Here is an 18,249-nt window from a genome sequence, read left to right on the forward strand (position 1 = left end):
ACTTGAACTCTCGACACCTACGTCGGACCTGGTGCTTTGCTAATTTAACATCTTGCGGTATAAAGAACACATGATAATGACATAATGGTTGGAATATGTGTATAATGAAAACCAAAGTCACACGGCACTCTATGGTTTTACCATACAGCGATGCTCGGATATAAGAGGTAAATTAGTATATAATCCGAAACTAACAACTCAAAGGTCGTTTAAAATGTTTCATTGTGGTATATAAACATGACATACATGAGAGTGATGTAGCTATCAATGGGAATGGGATTGTCGTGGACCTCACACTAATGCTGATTAGAAAACAGCAAGATTGAGTGAATTAGTTGGAATGCTAATTATTTCTTCAAGCAAATAGCAGCACACCGTGTAATGTATTTTTCTTTCTTAATTGCATTGTATTAAAGCCGACGTCATGCATGCGAGCAGGGTGGTCATGGGTTCGACTGTGAGAAATGGGAAGCATGTGGAAGACGTGAGATATACAGGGGTGTCTGGCCAGGCTTTTAAACCCGGCTTCTTGATTTATAACATAGAAATATTTATTCGTATCGTTTGTGTAAAAAGTCCAGAAGTATTAAAAGGTGAGATACTTCACTTCTTTATTTTAATCGTTTGGTTCTCACTTCTTTATTTTAATCGGGAAGCATTTATTTTAAACTAAACCAAACGGCCGAAGAGGACATAGATAAATATGTAGAGAGGGCACAATGAGATAGAGAAATGCAGCAGTGACTTTCATTCCCAGAAGATGGAGGACTCGTGGCACATGTGTCATGGTAACATGGATCTTTGTCCTCTGTTTGGGACCATAATCTTGTCTATTTAGGCGATATAGATGCCTATTGGGATGACCAGAGTCACAAATTTCCTAAATCTTTTTAGTGTGCATAATTGGCTAGAGGTATCATGAAAAACAACCCCGGATAATTATCGATAAATCCTTAGAAAATATATTATAGATTCAACGATTATACCTGATTTAACTAAAAATTCCCGATTCATCGAAAATCGAAAAAATCTCCAATAAATCTTAATCAATCAACCGATTAGTTCCAATTCCCTTCTCTATAACCATGAATAAAGCTAAGAAACAGTGGCTCAAAAAATTAACTGACAACGTTATTGACATATACATGCCTCACATTAATAAAATTGCTCAATGGATGTACTCAAGACACCTGAAAATTAGAGTTATGTCTCTTACTCTCAACTCTCAAGACTATTAAAAATGACATTTTGCAATTTAGTAATGTTAAACTTGAAAGCAACATGGGGTGCAGTTACCATCTCCTTGAGTTCAAAAGAAATCGGGATTACCATTTGGAACAGCAATTTTACATACAAAATTCTATCAAAACTTTCACAATAAAAGAAATAACTGTTTTTATACGTATAAAAATTGAATATCACCCATTCCACTCTCAACTTGAAAAGTATAATATTTTGAATTTTTATAAATAAAAAAAACTCAGAATCACGCTGCAACAATTCAGTCAAGTCGTAGAAAAAAGAAGAGAGTTAATTTGAAAATCACATCAACTTTGCGAATCAAAATTAAAATTTCTTCTGAAATGACTGAGTTCAGACAGCACTGCAAATCAATACAAAGCACGCCTTCATGCTTAGTGCCCACCACATATCTTCTCCACGTAACCCTTGATATCAAAAGCATCTAGCTTTGTCTTTGTTATGACACCCTGTCCAAGAGACAAACGAAAACTAAAGCAACTTGTGTGTTTAGACCATCACTAACCAATTACACCATTTTGGTATAGAGTTTAAACTATGTGCTATAGAAATTACACCATTCACAAAATCAACTCCAAACCAAAAAAAATCTGTGTATTAAAAAGATATATTCTCTCTTAACTTCTCAAAAGTATTTGTTTTGATGGGTTATGATAGGATATATAGTTGCTTTGTTAACAAAGGTGAGTATACTTGTTATTCAGAAAAACTCTATAATGGGGTAAAAATCACACCAAATGAACATTTGACACCAAAATTTGGTGTCACACTATTCATTAAATTACGCCAAAAGTTACACCATTTAGAATTTTGGTGTTTGGTTGGAGATGCTCTTGGTAAATACAAGTTCATAACCTATACAATGTACGGACATACATGCGCGCGCGCACACACACACATACACACACACACACACACTAATATATTAATGTAAAATGTACTAAAATTGTATTCTTTAAAAAATTAATTATTATAATATAAGTAGTTATAAGTTTATCAAACGCTTGAAATATTATATATTATTATTAGTACAAATAATGTACATACATAAAGCTTTTTCTAACTATAATGTTTCTAATATTATGCTATTTTTGATAGGATTAGAACCCTGGACCTTTGGTAGTACTTTGGAAAGAAATTAACCCTTTCACTCTTATTTTGTAATAGAAGTAATGATCTGTCTGTGACATGCTGATATTGCATGTCCACCGCCCTAACCTTGTATGGACAAGAGAGAAAGAAATGAAGAGAGGACCTTTTCTGTAATGATGCCGCTAATCAGGTTAGCTGGGGTGATGTCAAAAGCAGGGTTCCAAACAGAGATTCCAGAAGCAGCAACTTGCTCACCAAGTCCACCACGCGAATTAAGTAATTCTTTGGAAGATCTTTCTTCTATAACTATGTCTTGTCCAGAAGCAAGTGAAAGATCAATAGAAGTCAAGGGTGCGGCCACATAAAAAGGAATGTTGTGGTGCATCGCACCTAGGGCAAGGCTATAGGTCCCAATCTTATTAGCCGTGTCACCTGAAAATCAAGTCAAACTTTTAGGTCCTACAATAATTTAAGTTTCAACCATCCTAAAAAATTGAAAGAGTAAACATCAAAATCTGCAGCTTCATGTACCATTGGCAGCCACTCGATCAGCTCCAACTATGACAGCGTTGACTCGTCCCGCTTTCATTAAAGCAGCTGCAGCAGAATCTGCTATAAGAGTAGCAGGAATATTATCGTGCACCAATTCAAATGCTGTTAATCTGGATCCCTGCCATAATTTTCAAAAATCTCAACTCTGATTTCAAATTCAAAATCAATTCAAAAGATTGTGCAGGTTACAATCACAAAGATGCTGAGTGCTGACTGTTATACTTAACCAAGTACTACCATGCAATAATGCAGCTTTTAGACACCATATAGGGTTACTCTAGTTATAATCTGCAAGACATCATTAATGTGCATGATAAATGATCTTTAAATGTGAAACTCTTTGTAAAGAAGGAGATTCTACAAAGAGGTGCAAATTTGTACTAATATTAGACTTTCCATCAGAATTTCTAGGTATTAGCAGAATTCTTATTATTATATTTACCATATGATAGTTTCCAATGGAGGGGAAACTTTAATGTGGAAGGTAGCATCCCTTATATAGTGTATAGAATATAGATCATTAATATAAAAGGTGCAGAAAGATGTATATACAAATTTCCATGTCTACAATGAAAGTACAGTGCCTCAATCCGAGCGTGTGTGTGAGTGTATGACAAGTAGAAACGGATTTTACGTGGTTGATTACTTGCATCCATATGCACCAAGGGGGAATATGGTTCATCACTAATAAGCCGGGTTAACAACAGGAATCAAAGTGACCGAGCCTCAATCCATGTGTCACTGTTTGATCACAGATTTGGTTGTTTAGACCGGGAACTTCATTTCCTATCAGCACGTAAATCATTTCCTCTATACCCCTTCAGATTTCATATCATTATTCTTCCCATTAATGACTAACCCAATTCCTATATATATATGTATGTATGTGTGTGTGTGTGTCTATATATATGTGTGTGTGTGTGTGTGTGTGCAAGTGCTCGAATGAGAACTATACACTAATGTGAGATATGAGATCCAATCTTAGCCATATATTCAATCTAATCTAACGGCCCCGCCAGGGGCAACACACACAAATACAATACACCCTCACACACACAACCCCACCTAATCCCTGCTGTTTTTAATTTGATTTTTCCCGTCAATCCGCGACTTTTTTTTGAAATCTGATTTCACTGTATTTTTCTTCATTTCTTGACGATCAGTTTGCATACCTACCATATGTGCTATGTTTCGACATGATTCTCATTTAGTTCTCAATTTAAGGGTTCTCACTAGAGTAACACTCTATAAATACACACACACACACACACACATATGCTCCTGTACAAACTCCTTAAGGTACAAACATACAAACCAGTGATTATGACAATAATATTTAGTGATTATTAGTGTTTAATTCAACAAATACATACACACATCCGATCACCACCGCCACCACTATCACCTCCAATCACCAAGACCATTCATTCCGGCCATCGTCACTGGTTCTGAACACCACCGATTTTACCGATAAAATACAGTAGAGGGGGCAATAATTAATTTATTCAGAACTGTATAAGGTGGAGCGGTGATGGTGTTGGGGTGGGTGTGGCGACGGGGGCGTCGTCGAGGATTGGCGGTGACGGGGTAGGTGAGGCAACCTTGGGTGGCAGTGGTCTGGTAGTAGTAGATAGTAGATGGGTTGGATAGATGTGAATGGAAGATAATCACCGACCAATAAGGAGTTTAGTGATTCTGTTCACAACATTCAGTGATTGTTTGTACGTTTGTGCTATTAGAAGTTTGTATTTGAGCACTTGCCTATATATATATATATATATATATATATATATATATATATATTAGAACTAGCTTGTAACCCGTGCCATGCACGAGTAACTTAAAATATTTGTTATTTTATAATGTTTATTTTAATATTTAATTTTATTGTGAAAATAAAACTATATTAGAATAATATGTATTTTTCAATTAAGATAGACCTTGATAAAGCGTAGGATTAATAAATTTTTATTGGGTGTGTTGAATAAGTTTTTTATGTAAAATGACTCGTAGTGTCCGTATCTGGTTCTAAATGTTGTCTTGGGAACATCCTCCTCCCTAATTTTCAACTGGTGATAACCTGACCTCAAATCAATCTTTGAAAAGCAAGAATCTCCCTTCAATTGATCAAATAAATCGTCAATATGGGGTAAGGGGTACTTATTCTCAATGGTCAACTTGTTCAGCTCTCGATAATCAATACACAACCTCATAGTCCCGAATCAACTAATACACAAGCATTCACAAAATTTACTAAGAGCGTACCTGAAATCACATCATTGTCCACGATAGCATCCTTGATGGACATATTGAAAGTACGGCCAGTGGGCTTGCTACCAGCAGTGGTGTTGTTATTCTCGTTGTTGTTCTTTGGTGGGGGTGCCATGAGTCTTGGGGTTGCGCTTTCCTTACTTGCTTGTCGGCAATCTTTCATGTAATGCCCCTTCTTCCACATGAGAAACACGCAAGTCCATTCTCCTTACATCCAGATGCATAATGCCCCTACTTTCCCCACACAAAGCAAACAACATTCTCAAACTACACTGACCTCCGTGTTTCCGTCCACAAGTCTTACATTCGGATAATGTGGGCCTTCTTTGGATTATGTTGGCTGTCTGAAGGGATCGGTATCTAGCTCCTCCATCACGATTATTCCGGTTCACAAACCTTTGGTTATTGCCCTTTTGACCGTCTCTCTTCACAAACACTTTCTTCCCTTTGTTACCATCAAACCTCCTTCCACTACCTTCTCCTGAAAACTTTCTCTTTGTTCCACCTTTATCCTTAGAGTACAGCTCAGTTCCATTTTCCACAATTGTTGCCTTTTGTACCATAGTCGCATAACTTGTGATCTCCAGTATAGACACTCTATTCTGAATCCAGGGTTTCAACGCTTGCTGGAATCGCCATGCTCTTTTCTCTTCTGTGTCTACATGATGGGTACAAACCGAGATAGCTCCGAAAAAACTTATTCTCATATTCTGCCACCGTCATATTTCCTAGCTTAACTTCCAAAAACTTCATCTCCATCTGTTTCTCCAAGTGCTTCAGGTAATACTTTTCAAGGAATAAATGAGTGAATCGTGCCCATGGTATTGTTGTGGTGCCCTCCAATCTCCATTCCTCTCTTAGCTTCCCACCGGTAGTTGGCTTCACCCTTGAGCATAAAACCGCAAATATCGTCTTCTTATCTTCTTCCACTCCTAGTATTTCAAAGCATGGTTGTCATGTCGGTCGACTAGTCGCGACTAGTCGGCGACTAGTCGATTAAGCGATGAAGGGATGTCGACTCAACATTTCGATTAGCTGAATGTCGATATTTCGGTCGCCTGGTCGACTAGTCAGTCGACTAGTCGACTAAGCGGTCGACTAGTCGACTATTTCAGCTACAGATTGAGCATTTTGACTTTTTTTATTGCCGACTTCTTATTGTTTCCACTTTCCAGCAGAATGTGTTTACTGATATGTTAATGGTTTCTGGTTATGTGTTTCTTGCATTCTGTATTTCTAATTTCTGCACTCCGCAGTTTGATTTCTGTTACTGTTTGTTCTGCACTTATGCAGATTTCTGCTCTTTATTCTACAGATTATTGCTTTTGCTCTGTTTATTTGTAATCTGCATTGTGCATAAATAATTCTGTATATATTATTTCTGTATAATTTTGTTGTGCACTGCACTACCAGTACCATACTTAATTACAAATTACAACACATCACAGTATCACACAATTGTTAATTTGTTAATTGTTACATATTTTACATGATCAGAAGTACTTTGCTTTGTTGTTATTTGTTAACTCTTTCCACTTTTCCGTCATTCTCTTCACGTGTTCGATCTTTAATTCCTTAGATTCTGGAATATAATATTGTGAAGGTGTCAGAACTTGGGAAACCTGAATTACATAATGTATATATATTATATTCAATATATAATAATATATTATTTTTTGCCGACTAGTCTGCGACTAGTCTACGACTAATCGACTAGTCAACTAGTCGAAGGTCCATCGACTCGCTTCGACTTACCGACGTGACAACCATGTTTCAAAGTACTTCTCGATTTCCCTAAGCCACAGTCGAGCTTCTACAGGGTCGGTATTTCCCTTAAATTAAGGGGGATTCAGCGTCTTGAAAGATTTAAATGTAACAGTAGGGTTGGGCCGTCCTTCTGGGGTCCTCCGGGCTCAGGTGTAGGGTTTTGAATGTGTTGTTGTAGAAACTAAAGTAGAATTGCTGTCGGGTCATTATCATTTCTATGAGGTTCTCCTTCAGGGTTTTTTTCTTGGCTTGGTTGTTGGGTCCGCACATTCTCACTTTGTTCTTCCTCGGGGGTTGGGACACGGTTAATTCGGGATCGTAGTCTCCTTGGTGGCAACTTTCTTTGTCCACTCTTTCTAGAATTCAAACAATTTAGACAGGCAGTTAATATCACATCAACTATATATATACAAGAGAATTCCAATCAAGTCCAAAATACTCAAGACTCTGTGTAAAAGGTGCGTGTATTTATCCATAAAATCACGCACATACATGCTTACATTGACATATAAAGGCAAGTGTATAAGTGTTTCTATATACATCAATTATATAAAGTTAAATAGATTAAATCCCTTTTTCTTATATTGATCAGAACATAACATGCTTATTGAGTCGACGACTAGTCGTCGACTAGTCGGGGAGTCGTTTTGTATTACACGTTGGGCGACTGAGAAGAAAAGTCGGTCGTGGGTCAAACCCGACCCGACCAGTACTGACCCGGCCCAATAAGAGTTAACCCGACCCATTTTTAACCTACTTACGTTGAGACTTGAAGCACGCCTCCTGTTGTTTGAAAAAATCAGTTGGGAATTACCTGGGAGCTCATCAGCGGCGCCGCGAATCTGGTAAGCCATCATCTCTCTCCTCTCTTTCTTCTCTCTCTCTCTCCTCTCTCTCTCCCCTCCTCTCTTCTCGTCTTCTCCTCTCTCTCTTCTGTCTGTTTTTCATTCTTAGTGTTAGCGTTGTATATACACACGCGACCGTATGTGTGTATAACGTGTGCAGTACAGTTGTACTGTACAAGTAGTACATGTGATTGTTTTCTTGATTTTATTTTATCTTTTATCTTACAAAATTAATTCTAAATTTCATTTTTACTTAAAACGTTTTAATATTTATTTTTTAATTTTTTTTTCGTGAAAAAGGTATATATTTTTTATCCAGTTTTATTAATTAGTATTATATTAAAAAAACGTTTTAATAATTATTTTTTATTTAATATTAATTAATTTTTATTCATATTTTTTTCATCTTTATTTTGAAAAATTAAATTCTAATTTTATTTTACTTATAACATTTTATTTATTTCGTAAGTCCAATTTAATTATTTTTTATTCATATTTAATGAAAAAAAGTTATCGCAATGAGGGAGCACACTAATGGGATGGATTTAGTGAGAACTGGAGCTACAAGGTTTGCCACTGCTTTTCCTACATTACAACGCTTGCACAAGCTTAGGCCGGCCTTGCGCAAATTGTTTGGGTCAGAATATTGGATTGTGTCAAAGCTATCAAAAACAGAAAATGGGAGAGTTTATGAGATTGTATTCTCAATAGCCTTTTGGGAAGGTTTAGAGGATTGCTTGAATGCATCACAGCCACTTCAAGTTTTGCGAATTGCAGATGGTGATCAAAAGGCCTGCTCTCGCAGAGGTTGCAGCTGCTATGGATTATGCAAGAGTCCAATTTACAAAAGCATTTGTTGGTCCAAAAACGCAACTTCGAAACAAAGTATTGAAAATTATTGATGACCGTTAGAATACACAAATGGGGAAACCTTTGTATGGGGCGGCCTTGTTTCTTAATCCCGGGAAGTACTTTGACATAGTTGAAAGGACTCCTTCATGTGCCTCCCGGATAAGAGAAGACTTTAATGATGTACTTGAGAAGATGGTTAAGGATCGGACTACAAGGAACCTTATAAGTAACTCCGCGGATGACTACAAAAATACAATCAGAGGATTCGCTAGAGAGATGGCAATTGAGCACCGAAAGGAAAAAAGTCCTAGTAAGCTCACTTGTGTTAGTCTTACTTCCGTATTAGCTATTTATATATTCTTATTACTTATTAGTATTATTTTTATTTTTATATTAGTTGACTTATTAGTATTATTTTTATTTTTATATTAGTTGATTGGTGGGATGCTTATGGAGGTCGTGCAGTTGAGCTTCAATCATTTGCAAAGCGTATTGTTGGTTTATGTTGTTCATCTTCCGGTTGTGAACGGAATTGGAGTACATTTGAATTCGTACATGCCTACACTTTTATTATTATTATTATTATTATTATTATTATTATTATTATTATTATTATTGTTATTGTTATTATTGTTATCTAATTAATTTTTATATTTGATCAACTTAGATACATACAAAGAAGAGGAATAGGTTGGAACATCAACGTTTAAATGATTTGGTGTATGTTCAATACAACTAGAAGATTGATTTCCGATTCAAAAAGATGCGTGAACTTGGAGAAAAATATAATCCACTAATATTTGAAGACTTGGAGTGGACTAATGATTGGATGAATGATATTGAGGATAGGTTTTGGAGTGCAGTGGATATAGCTTCGGGTGCCTCACAAGGACTTGAGGGACGCACTTTACCAATAAAAGCTAAAGGTGGTTCAACTAGTGATATGCGTACCTACACTCGACGTGGCACTAGTTTGACACTACATGATGATGATGATGATGATGATGGATGGGGGGAAGATGAAGACCATACTCCTATTGATGATATGGAGGTGGAAGATGACTATGGTGTTCCTCCCGATCCATCCTTGAGGAATACTCAAGAGGGAGATGAAGATTTCATGCTTGATTAGTTTATTTCACTCATCAATTATGTTTTTATTTGCTTAGGGATGCTTAACTTTTGGTATTTGAACTTATTGTCTCTTTCCTATTTGAAATATTGAATGATGTGTTTTTATCTATATTATATAATCTTTACTATATATATATATATATATATATATATATATATATATATATATATGTATATGTATATCACGACTTGTCGACTTATTTCGACTAGTCGGGCGACTTGTCAACTAGTCGATTCCAAGGTGTCCGGGCGCCGAGGCTCGACTTGTCGACTTAATAAGCATGGAACATAATACATGACAATATATAGTTACACACACACACACATATTTATATAATAGAAAATATATGTTTTGAAACCAAAGCTTCCTTCTTTTATACTCAAAATAATTATTTTGGTGTTTGTGAATATATATATATATATATAGTCCTACTCCAATAGAAACCAAATTAGCCTAAAAACTAAGAACCAGTTTCTGGAGAGTTTTGTATCACTATTTTTAACTACAAAAATCACTAATTTGTACATAACATATCACTAATTTATATATAGCATATCTCGCGAATATAAATATATATATACACATATATGCAATGTATATGCCCATCATCTTCACCCAAATCGTAATAATGGACCTCTTACCACCATTACCAAACGATTCTATGACTTGCCACCATTGTCTATCATCACCAATAGTCACATACACTTTCCATCATAACTTACAAAACTAACGACTACTTACCATCATCATACAATTTCTCTTGCGGATTCTTACCACCAAGAACCTTCCTACGGATGAAATTAATCATCTATAATCGATTATCACTAATTTAGATAAGTAGATTTTCTCAATTTTGATAATAAAAATCGCATTTTACATGCTGTATAAAAAACAGTGATTAGTGCAGTATAAATTAGTGATACCCATAGTTATAAATAGTGGTAGGAAACTGGTTTCTAGTTTTTATTTTAAGAGTGGTTTCTATTTGATCATGAGCCTATATATATATATATATATATATATATATATATATATATATATATATATATATATATATATATATATATATTAGCTTATAACTCGTGCAATGCACAAGACCTTTTTTATTATTTTATAAGATTTTATTTTTAATGTATTTAGAATGCACAAGGCCACGCCTTATTTTTGATTTTTGACTTCGTGCTTGTATAATAGCATTATGATTGATCATCTTGTATATCTTTGATATATTCTTCATGAAATATCGTATGCTTGTTTTTTATCTCTTTGACACATTCATATTTTGATATTAACAAAATTCTACATAATGATTTTTACAAAGATGAGGAGGAAAGTTGGTGAGCCTGATGTCGAGTGATTTATGTTCAAGATGTTGGTCAGTTTTATGTTTGGAAGATTTTGGTCTAGCAATAGATGTTGAAAATTTTGCTATATAATATTTTTGGTTGATTGGTTGATTTGTATTTGTATGAGATAATTTAGTATATATAGTATCAACTCTAGTTACGGTATTTTCACTTCTTTCTCTTAATGTTTTTTGTTGGTATGTATTTGTATGGCATGGTTCTATATTTGTGACATCAATTCCAAATAGATTATATTTATGAATGAGTTTTAAATTAGAACTATGATATTTAATTTAATTTATTTATTTTCAAAAAGTTTATATGGTTTTAAAAATAAAATTGCTATTCATAATTTGTTTGTATTGAGAAAATGAATCGTAAACATGCAAGCAAAATACAAAATTTGTTCTAGACTAAGAAAAAGTGGTTGTGTTCGTATCCCACATCCGTTATTACATTTGTTAATCCGAACTTCCATCTTTAAGGTCAATATCCTTTTATATTTTCCAGCTTAGCCAAGCTAGGCATTTTCCCATATGTGTCAGTCAAGTAATAATTTTTTTTTACCAAATTTGATTATGTTTAGAAATTTTTTTATTAAAATAATTTTGTGATATTAACTATTTATTATTTTATTTTCGAATTTTTTGAATTAAAAAGATTTATGATATTAACTATTTGTTATGTGGGGATTAAATCCGGTTTATTAAATTTATTATTGTACAAAATATTATTTTGTTTAGGAAAAAAATTAGATAAAAGTGATTTTGTAACTGTGGGATTTATATGTTTTAAAATTAAAATTGGTAGTAATAAATTTATTTTGAATTATAAAAGAAATCATAAACATGTAAAAACAAGAATTTGTTTTAGACTAAGAAAAAGAATTATTAATTTGCAAGCAGATATCAGTTGCCTTACAGGAAAAGAACTATTTTTTTTAATCTAACGGTACTTATTTGTCATGTATATGATCCAACAGATAAAAGCTTTTGATAGTAACACTACCATACAACCAAATTATTCTCCTTACGCTTATTATATATAAGTATATAATATATATAATAGAAGATACATACTCTTTTCTGGAAATATATATATATATATATATATATATAAACGTTTCTAAAACTCTTTTATGGTCGGAAATCATTACTTTAGTGTCACCGTAAGTACAGATATACATACATATATATATATATATATATATTACTGAAAAATATATCCAACCATCACGAATACATCAAAATGACCCAAAGTATTATCAAGTGGGTACATAATCATACTACTACAATCATATCTAGTGAAATCAACCTATCTAGAGTCAAATAAGCTCGAGATCGCAACAAAAAAAAGTAAAATATGCAATCTCATCGGTCGTCACGTAGTCATCCCCCACTATACATACTCAATCACGATGCAGTCATATATACTCCCAAAAGATAGAGATGCGCAGTCGTGGATATATGCCATCTCTCAAAAGCAAAAGTACTATCTACAGTCTGTCGATCAATGTGGACGAAACATCTCATCCACCCGGCTCATAAACTGTAGTCTGGTCTGCTCAACCAAAGTAGCAACAGCTCCCTGATCTACAGCCCCGCTGCTGCTCGAAGGTAACTCGACAATAGCAGTCTGTAATCACGAAGGTAGCGGTCTGATACACCACCTCAATAATATCACTCCTCCTAACAAGACCCTCCTCAGAAACGGTAGCAACAGGCCTCGAGGTCACAATCATCCTCAGCAATGCATCCCGGGTCTCAAAGATCTCTCTTTATCTAGCATATAGCCCATGATACATCAACCTCGGCTCCTGGAACAGAAAAGCAGATATAGTGGCAATCGGGTCCTCCATCTATCCCATTGTAGTCACAGGAAAGGGTGCGAACAATTCTCCCAAACCCGAGGTAGCAAAAGATACCGGTATAGTGGGCACTGACGGAGCGTGTCACATATAGGGGTCTCAGTACCCGATGACCCCAACATGGATGAGATGGCAGCCAAAGGTACATGGTTCTCTGGCACAATGGTGGCATGGATAGGTGATGGCATCTGCTCAATGGTGGCCCCTATCACAGCAGGAGTCACTGTCTCGTACTCTAGCAAGGCAAAATCTGGCACACTAGGGATCAAGGCAGTGATCTCAGGTAATGTAGGGTGGAAGTGCCTATCCAAATCAATCATAATATAGTCATCCTCTCCCACAGTAGTAAGTTTCGGCATAGGAGTAGTCAACGGTGCCGAAGGTGTGGGCACCTGGGTCAGCTCAGGAAGGGTATCATATACTGAAGTCACGGGCTCCTCCATAACCAAAGTAGTGTCAACAGGGTCCACAGTCTTAGTCCTAACTGGAGATGAAACAATCAAATCAATCATAACTGGTGGTGATCTAGGCGGTGGTGGAAGAACCTGGATTGAAGAGTCCTTACTCTCCATGTACTCCTCAGTAGGATCAGTGTTAGAACTAAAATCCACGACCTCCCGAGGATAGGGTGTAGGGGATCGGTCTCGTGTAGAGTTGGTATCAGAGCCAGGTTATATTCCTAGGGCTTTCGTTCCTAGTAATAATAACCTGGTTCTGTAACCAACTCTACACGAGACCGATCCACTACACACCATCCTTGGGAGGTCGTGGATTCTAATTCTGACACTGATCATACTGAGGAGTACATGGAGAGGACTCGTCCATCCAGGTTCTTCCACCACCGCATTGATCACCACCTGTTATGATTGATTTGACTGTTCCATCTCGAGTTAGGACTGAGGCTGTGGATCCTGTTGACACTACTTTGGGTATGGAGGAGCCCGTGACTTCAGTATATGCTACCCTTCCTGAGCTGACCCAAGTGCCCACACTTTCGGCACCTTTGACTACTCCTTTGCCGGTACATACTACTGTGAGAGAGGATGACTATATTATGGTTGATTTAGATAGGCACTTCCACCCTACATTACCTAAGATCACTGCCTTGATCCCTAGTGTGTCAAATGTTGCCTTGACAGACTACAAGACATTGACTCCTGCTGTGATAGGGGCCACCACTGAGCAGATGCCATCACCCATCTATGCCACCATTGAGCCAGAGACCCATGTACCTTTAGCTGCCATCTCACCCATGTTAGGGTCATCGGGTACTGAGACCCCTGTATGTGACACCGCTCCGCCAGTCCCCACTATACCGGTATCTTTTGCTACCTCCGATTTGGGAGAATTGTTCGCACCCTTCCCTGTGACTACAATGGGACAGATGGAGGACCCGATTGCCACTATACTCGCTTTTCTGTTTGAGGAGCCGAGGTTAATGTATGATGAGCTATATGCTAGATATAGAGAGATCTTTGAGACTCGGGATACATTGCTGAGGATAATTGTGAACTCTAGGCCTGTTGCTACTATTTCTGAGGAGGGAGTGAGATTATTGAGGTGGTACGTTAGACCACTACCTCCGTGATTATAGGATTACACACTGCCATTGCCGAGTTACCTTCGAGCAGTACTGGGACTGTAGATCAGGGAGTTGTTGCCACTTTGGTTGAGCAGACTAGACTACAGTTTATGAGCCGGGTGGATGAGATGTTCCGTCCACATTGATCGACAGACTGTGCATGGTACTTTTGCTTCTGAGAGATGGCATATATCCACGACTGCGCATCTCTATCTTTTGGGAGTATATTTGACTGCACCGTCACTGACGTATGTATAGTGGGAGATGACTACGTGACGACCAATGAGATTGCATATTTTACTTTATTTTGTTGCGATCTCGAGCTTATTTGACTCTAGATATGTTGATTTCACTAGATATGATTATAGTAGGATGATGATGATTATGTACCCACTTGATAATACTTTAGCTCATTTTGATGTATTGTTACTGCATACTATCGTGATGGTTGGATATATTTATTTATCTCTCGAGATATTATCGTTTTACTTTTCGCACATATTATAACTTGATGATAATGTTACTGTTCATTTCTTTCTCATGCATAATGATACACGATTTCTCTTATAAAATGAAAAATGAAGGGGAGACACTTGACACACATTTGCTTAGTCAATACAGCTGCTAGGAATGTGATAATAATATAACAGAATATACACATTCTGAATTCACACGGAACTAATTATAAAAGAAGCAAGCATTTTTATGAAAAGGCTTATATTTTCAGTTGCACTGGCACTCTTAAGTTATTATAACTGGTATCTCATTGCTGCTATCAGATAACTAGGAGCAGGGAGACGTCGTTTATATGCTTAACTGAACCATGCAGCTGCTTAGATTGTGATAATGATAAAAACTTACACAGAATGTTCTCTAATATTCAAGAAGAAATTTTAAAAGGAGAAAAGAGGTTGCACATGTATACCAATTTGCATAAGGGATAAGTTCTGGAATAGCAACACCAGAATAAAATAATTACATAGAATATTCTAACGACTAACAGTAAGAGTGTGTTACTCTGACTTGGGTACATGACTTGGGTACAGAGTATCAAACACAACACACATCCGGGTGTCAGACTCAAAAAATCTTAAATTTGGGGGCACAGGGACGCTGTCCAATTTTTGGACACGGATATGGGGATACGATGCAATATACTAATAAACAAGTATGGTGAATAATACATCTTAACAAAAAAACATTAGAACTAAGATTAAACATCGTTCTGTAAAGTGCTATGCAAATGAGGCATCTTGTCTACTTATATCACATTCTTCTTCTTTTCTTCTCATATTTATATTTTGAATCATTAATTTAAGTCATATCTATTTTTAAAAGTTGGACAAAGTGTACACATTTCAGTCAAAGGATCCGACATGAGAATAAGTGTTGTGTCCGGATGTCCAAGTGTCTGACACGGGTACGGAAACTAAAACAAAAGAGTTGGAGTAACATAGTCGAGTGGGGAAATGGATTTCCACATTATTCCTCCACAATGCAGATGATCAAGTTTATACGTGCTCTGGACTTACTTGATTAAAGGGGCGGGTTTCTGTACAATATGCACTTTCTAATAATCCATCTGCATGAAGTGATCGAATCACGCCTAAGGCAGTCCCATAGCCAGCTGTTGCAAGACTGTAAACGCAATTAGCAATTAGAATAGATAAATACTAGATGCTTAAACCCTGTAAAATAATTCCTGCACATTGGCTATCTAAAATATAAGTTATCATGATATAGATGACTGCGATACATGATGAAGAGAGATAGAGGAGGGATACCTTCCAGTGTTGCAATGAGTAAGAACAGAGACCTTCTTAGAATCTTTGAGGTGCTGAACAATAAAACTAGCTCCATATGATCCAATTGCTTTATTGGAAGCAACATCATCCTCCAGCATAACCTCAGAAGCTTCAATGTACGCCTATGCAGACAGAAGTTTGTATTTGAGAGAAACAGGATCTTATTCTTATCCAATCTCTCAGTAGACCTTAAACTATATGTATAAAGAATAAAGTAGATTATTTATATTTCATAACATTCATCAGAAGAAGAAATACCTGAAAAACGGCTTTGGCTTCTGAAGCAGAGGAAGCAGCCTTCATTACGATCTCTTTAAGCTTAGTCGCTGCATCTGATAGATTCACTGCTGTTGGTCGGCTAAAAAAAACACGTTAAATTTCAGGTCTAGTCCGAAAAACTCTATCTCTGCACCATTGTCTACAGACTAGAATGCTTCACTAGAACTAAAACCCGCTACCTATGGGCTAAACGATAATGCGTGTCCAAGTTTATTACCTCGAGACCAGATAGTCCAGCTTGTTAGACAGAAAAGATGCTGCATCAGCAGCAGAGCCATTAAAAGAATCCAAAGCAGATACTTCTACTGCTAAAGATAGGGCAGCAGCAATAGCAATTGCAGGTGCTCCACGAACCACCATATCTCTTATTGCTTCCCTGATTTAATACAGAATATTAAATATTGTACAAAATACAAATTGTCCATTAAAGAACAAACATATGATTATTATAACATCCCAAACCCACAGGCCACAACTAGATGCATACCGGACTCAACAAGCATACCGGACTCAACAAGCCACGCCCAAAAGTGGTAGCAAATCGGTATACATTAGTTATTTGCTCGTGCTTTGTGGGATGTTTCCATTATAGTGTAATAAGACTGCAAATTTAAAAAGTATAAGCACAAGTGACAAAGCTTATTGAAAAATTACCATCCATCAGTGGCACCATGAATATCCAAATAAAGAGTTTCAAGTGGAAGTCTTCTCTGGTAAATAAGAAAGAGATGAGATACATACAGAATGTTAGAGAAAGCAAGAGGAGCAAAACACATACATGCACAAGCACAACAGAACAGAGAGTAACAAGACTTACCTGATCAAGTAACTGAAGACGCCCACGTTTGTAACGAATAGACTGCAGAGAATTGGAGGATTCTGCTTCCATTTTCGTTTCTAGTATTTCGGATTGAGAACACACTACAATTTATCTACGCGCGGAGGGATAGAATCGAGTGCTATTGGGTCTCGTCGCCGACAACACGTAATTGTTACGCGCCGCCGTGTTGCCTCTTTTCTTTTTGCTTTTTCTTTATTCTTATTCCGAGTCCCATCTTTATCCGGTCTCATCATAATTTTTCTTCTGACAAATACTCCCTCCGTCCCACCAGGTTCTTTACAGTTTCCTTTTTGGATGTTTCATCCAATTCTTTACATTCCAAAACTTACCAAAAATAGTCAATGGGTCCCATCACTTCCCAACTTTTCATCCCTTTTCACACTACTTTTACTCCCTTTTCACACTACTTTTACTCCACTATCTCTCTTTTATTCATTAAAAATTGCCCAAACCAAACGTAAAGAATTGGCTGGGACGCAGGGAGTAACTTATGGTATTCCTTAAACAAAAACATATATTTAATTATCACTTTACTCAAAATTTAATTTTTCCAAATAAATTTACATTAACGACCTCACAATTTTGATTTTTTGGTGGGGTGAAAATTATTATTATTTCTATTTTTGATTCTATACTCTGAGCAAATTATAATATTATTCAATTTTAACCGAATATATAAAAGGGGGCCGATAATCAATTTATTTTATATATAATAGCCCATCAACATTTTAATCCTCATATGAAATTACTCCTTA

At 36.3% G+C, this 18,249-nt stretch overlaps 1 protein-coding gene across 1 annotated transcript; it reads right to left on the reverse strand.

Annotated features, from left to right (window-relative positions):
• Nucleotides 1-1,438: 1,438 nt before the first annotated feature.
• LOC108196376 (methylthioribose-1-phosphate isomerase) lies at nucleotides 1,439-17,713 on the reverse strand. Its single transcript, XM_017363638.2, has 9 exons — nucleotides 17,471-17,713; nucleotides 17,308-17,363; nucleotides 16,871-17,029; nucleotides 16,633-16,732; nucleotides 16,354-16,496; nucleotides 16,102-16,207; nucleotides 2,884-3,022; nucleotides 2,516-2,784; nucleotides 1,439-1,709 (listed from the first exon to the last, which is right to left on the reverse strand). The coding sequence occupies exons 1-9, from the start codon at nucleotides 17,540-17,542 to the stop codon at nucleotides 1,635-1,637; spliced, it is 1,119 nt and encodes a 372-aa protein (XP_017219127.1). The 5' UTR covers nucleotides 17,543-17,713; the 3' UTR covers nucleotides 1,439-1,634.
• Nucleotides 17,714-18,249: the final 536 nt, after the last annotated feature.

This window comes from Daucus carota, chromosome 7 (assembly GCF_001625215.2).
Source record: "Daucus carota subsp. sativus chromosome 7, DH1 v3.0, whole genome shotgun sequence".
Taxonomy (NCBI): Eukaryota; Viridiplantae; Streptophyta; class Magnoliopsida; order Apiales; family Apiaceae; genus Daucus; species Daucus carota.

What these genes read in the sequence shown, in the direction of transcription:
- LOC108196376 (XM_017363638.2), bottom strand. Translation starts at nt 17,542, where the DNA reads ATGGAAGCAGAATCCTCCAATTCTCTGCAGTCTATTCGTTACAAACGT. An exon ending in AAGCCAAAGCCGTTTTTCAG is followed by an intron (nt 16,497 to 16,632) that starts GTATTTCTTCTT and finishes CTGTCTGCATAG; the next exon opens with GCGTACATTGAAGCTTCTGA. An exon ending in GCGGCATCATTACAGAAAAG is followed by an intron (nt 1,710 to 2,515) that starts GTCCTCTCTTCA and finishes TCTCTTGGACAG; the next exon opens with GGTGTCATAACAAAGACAAA.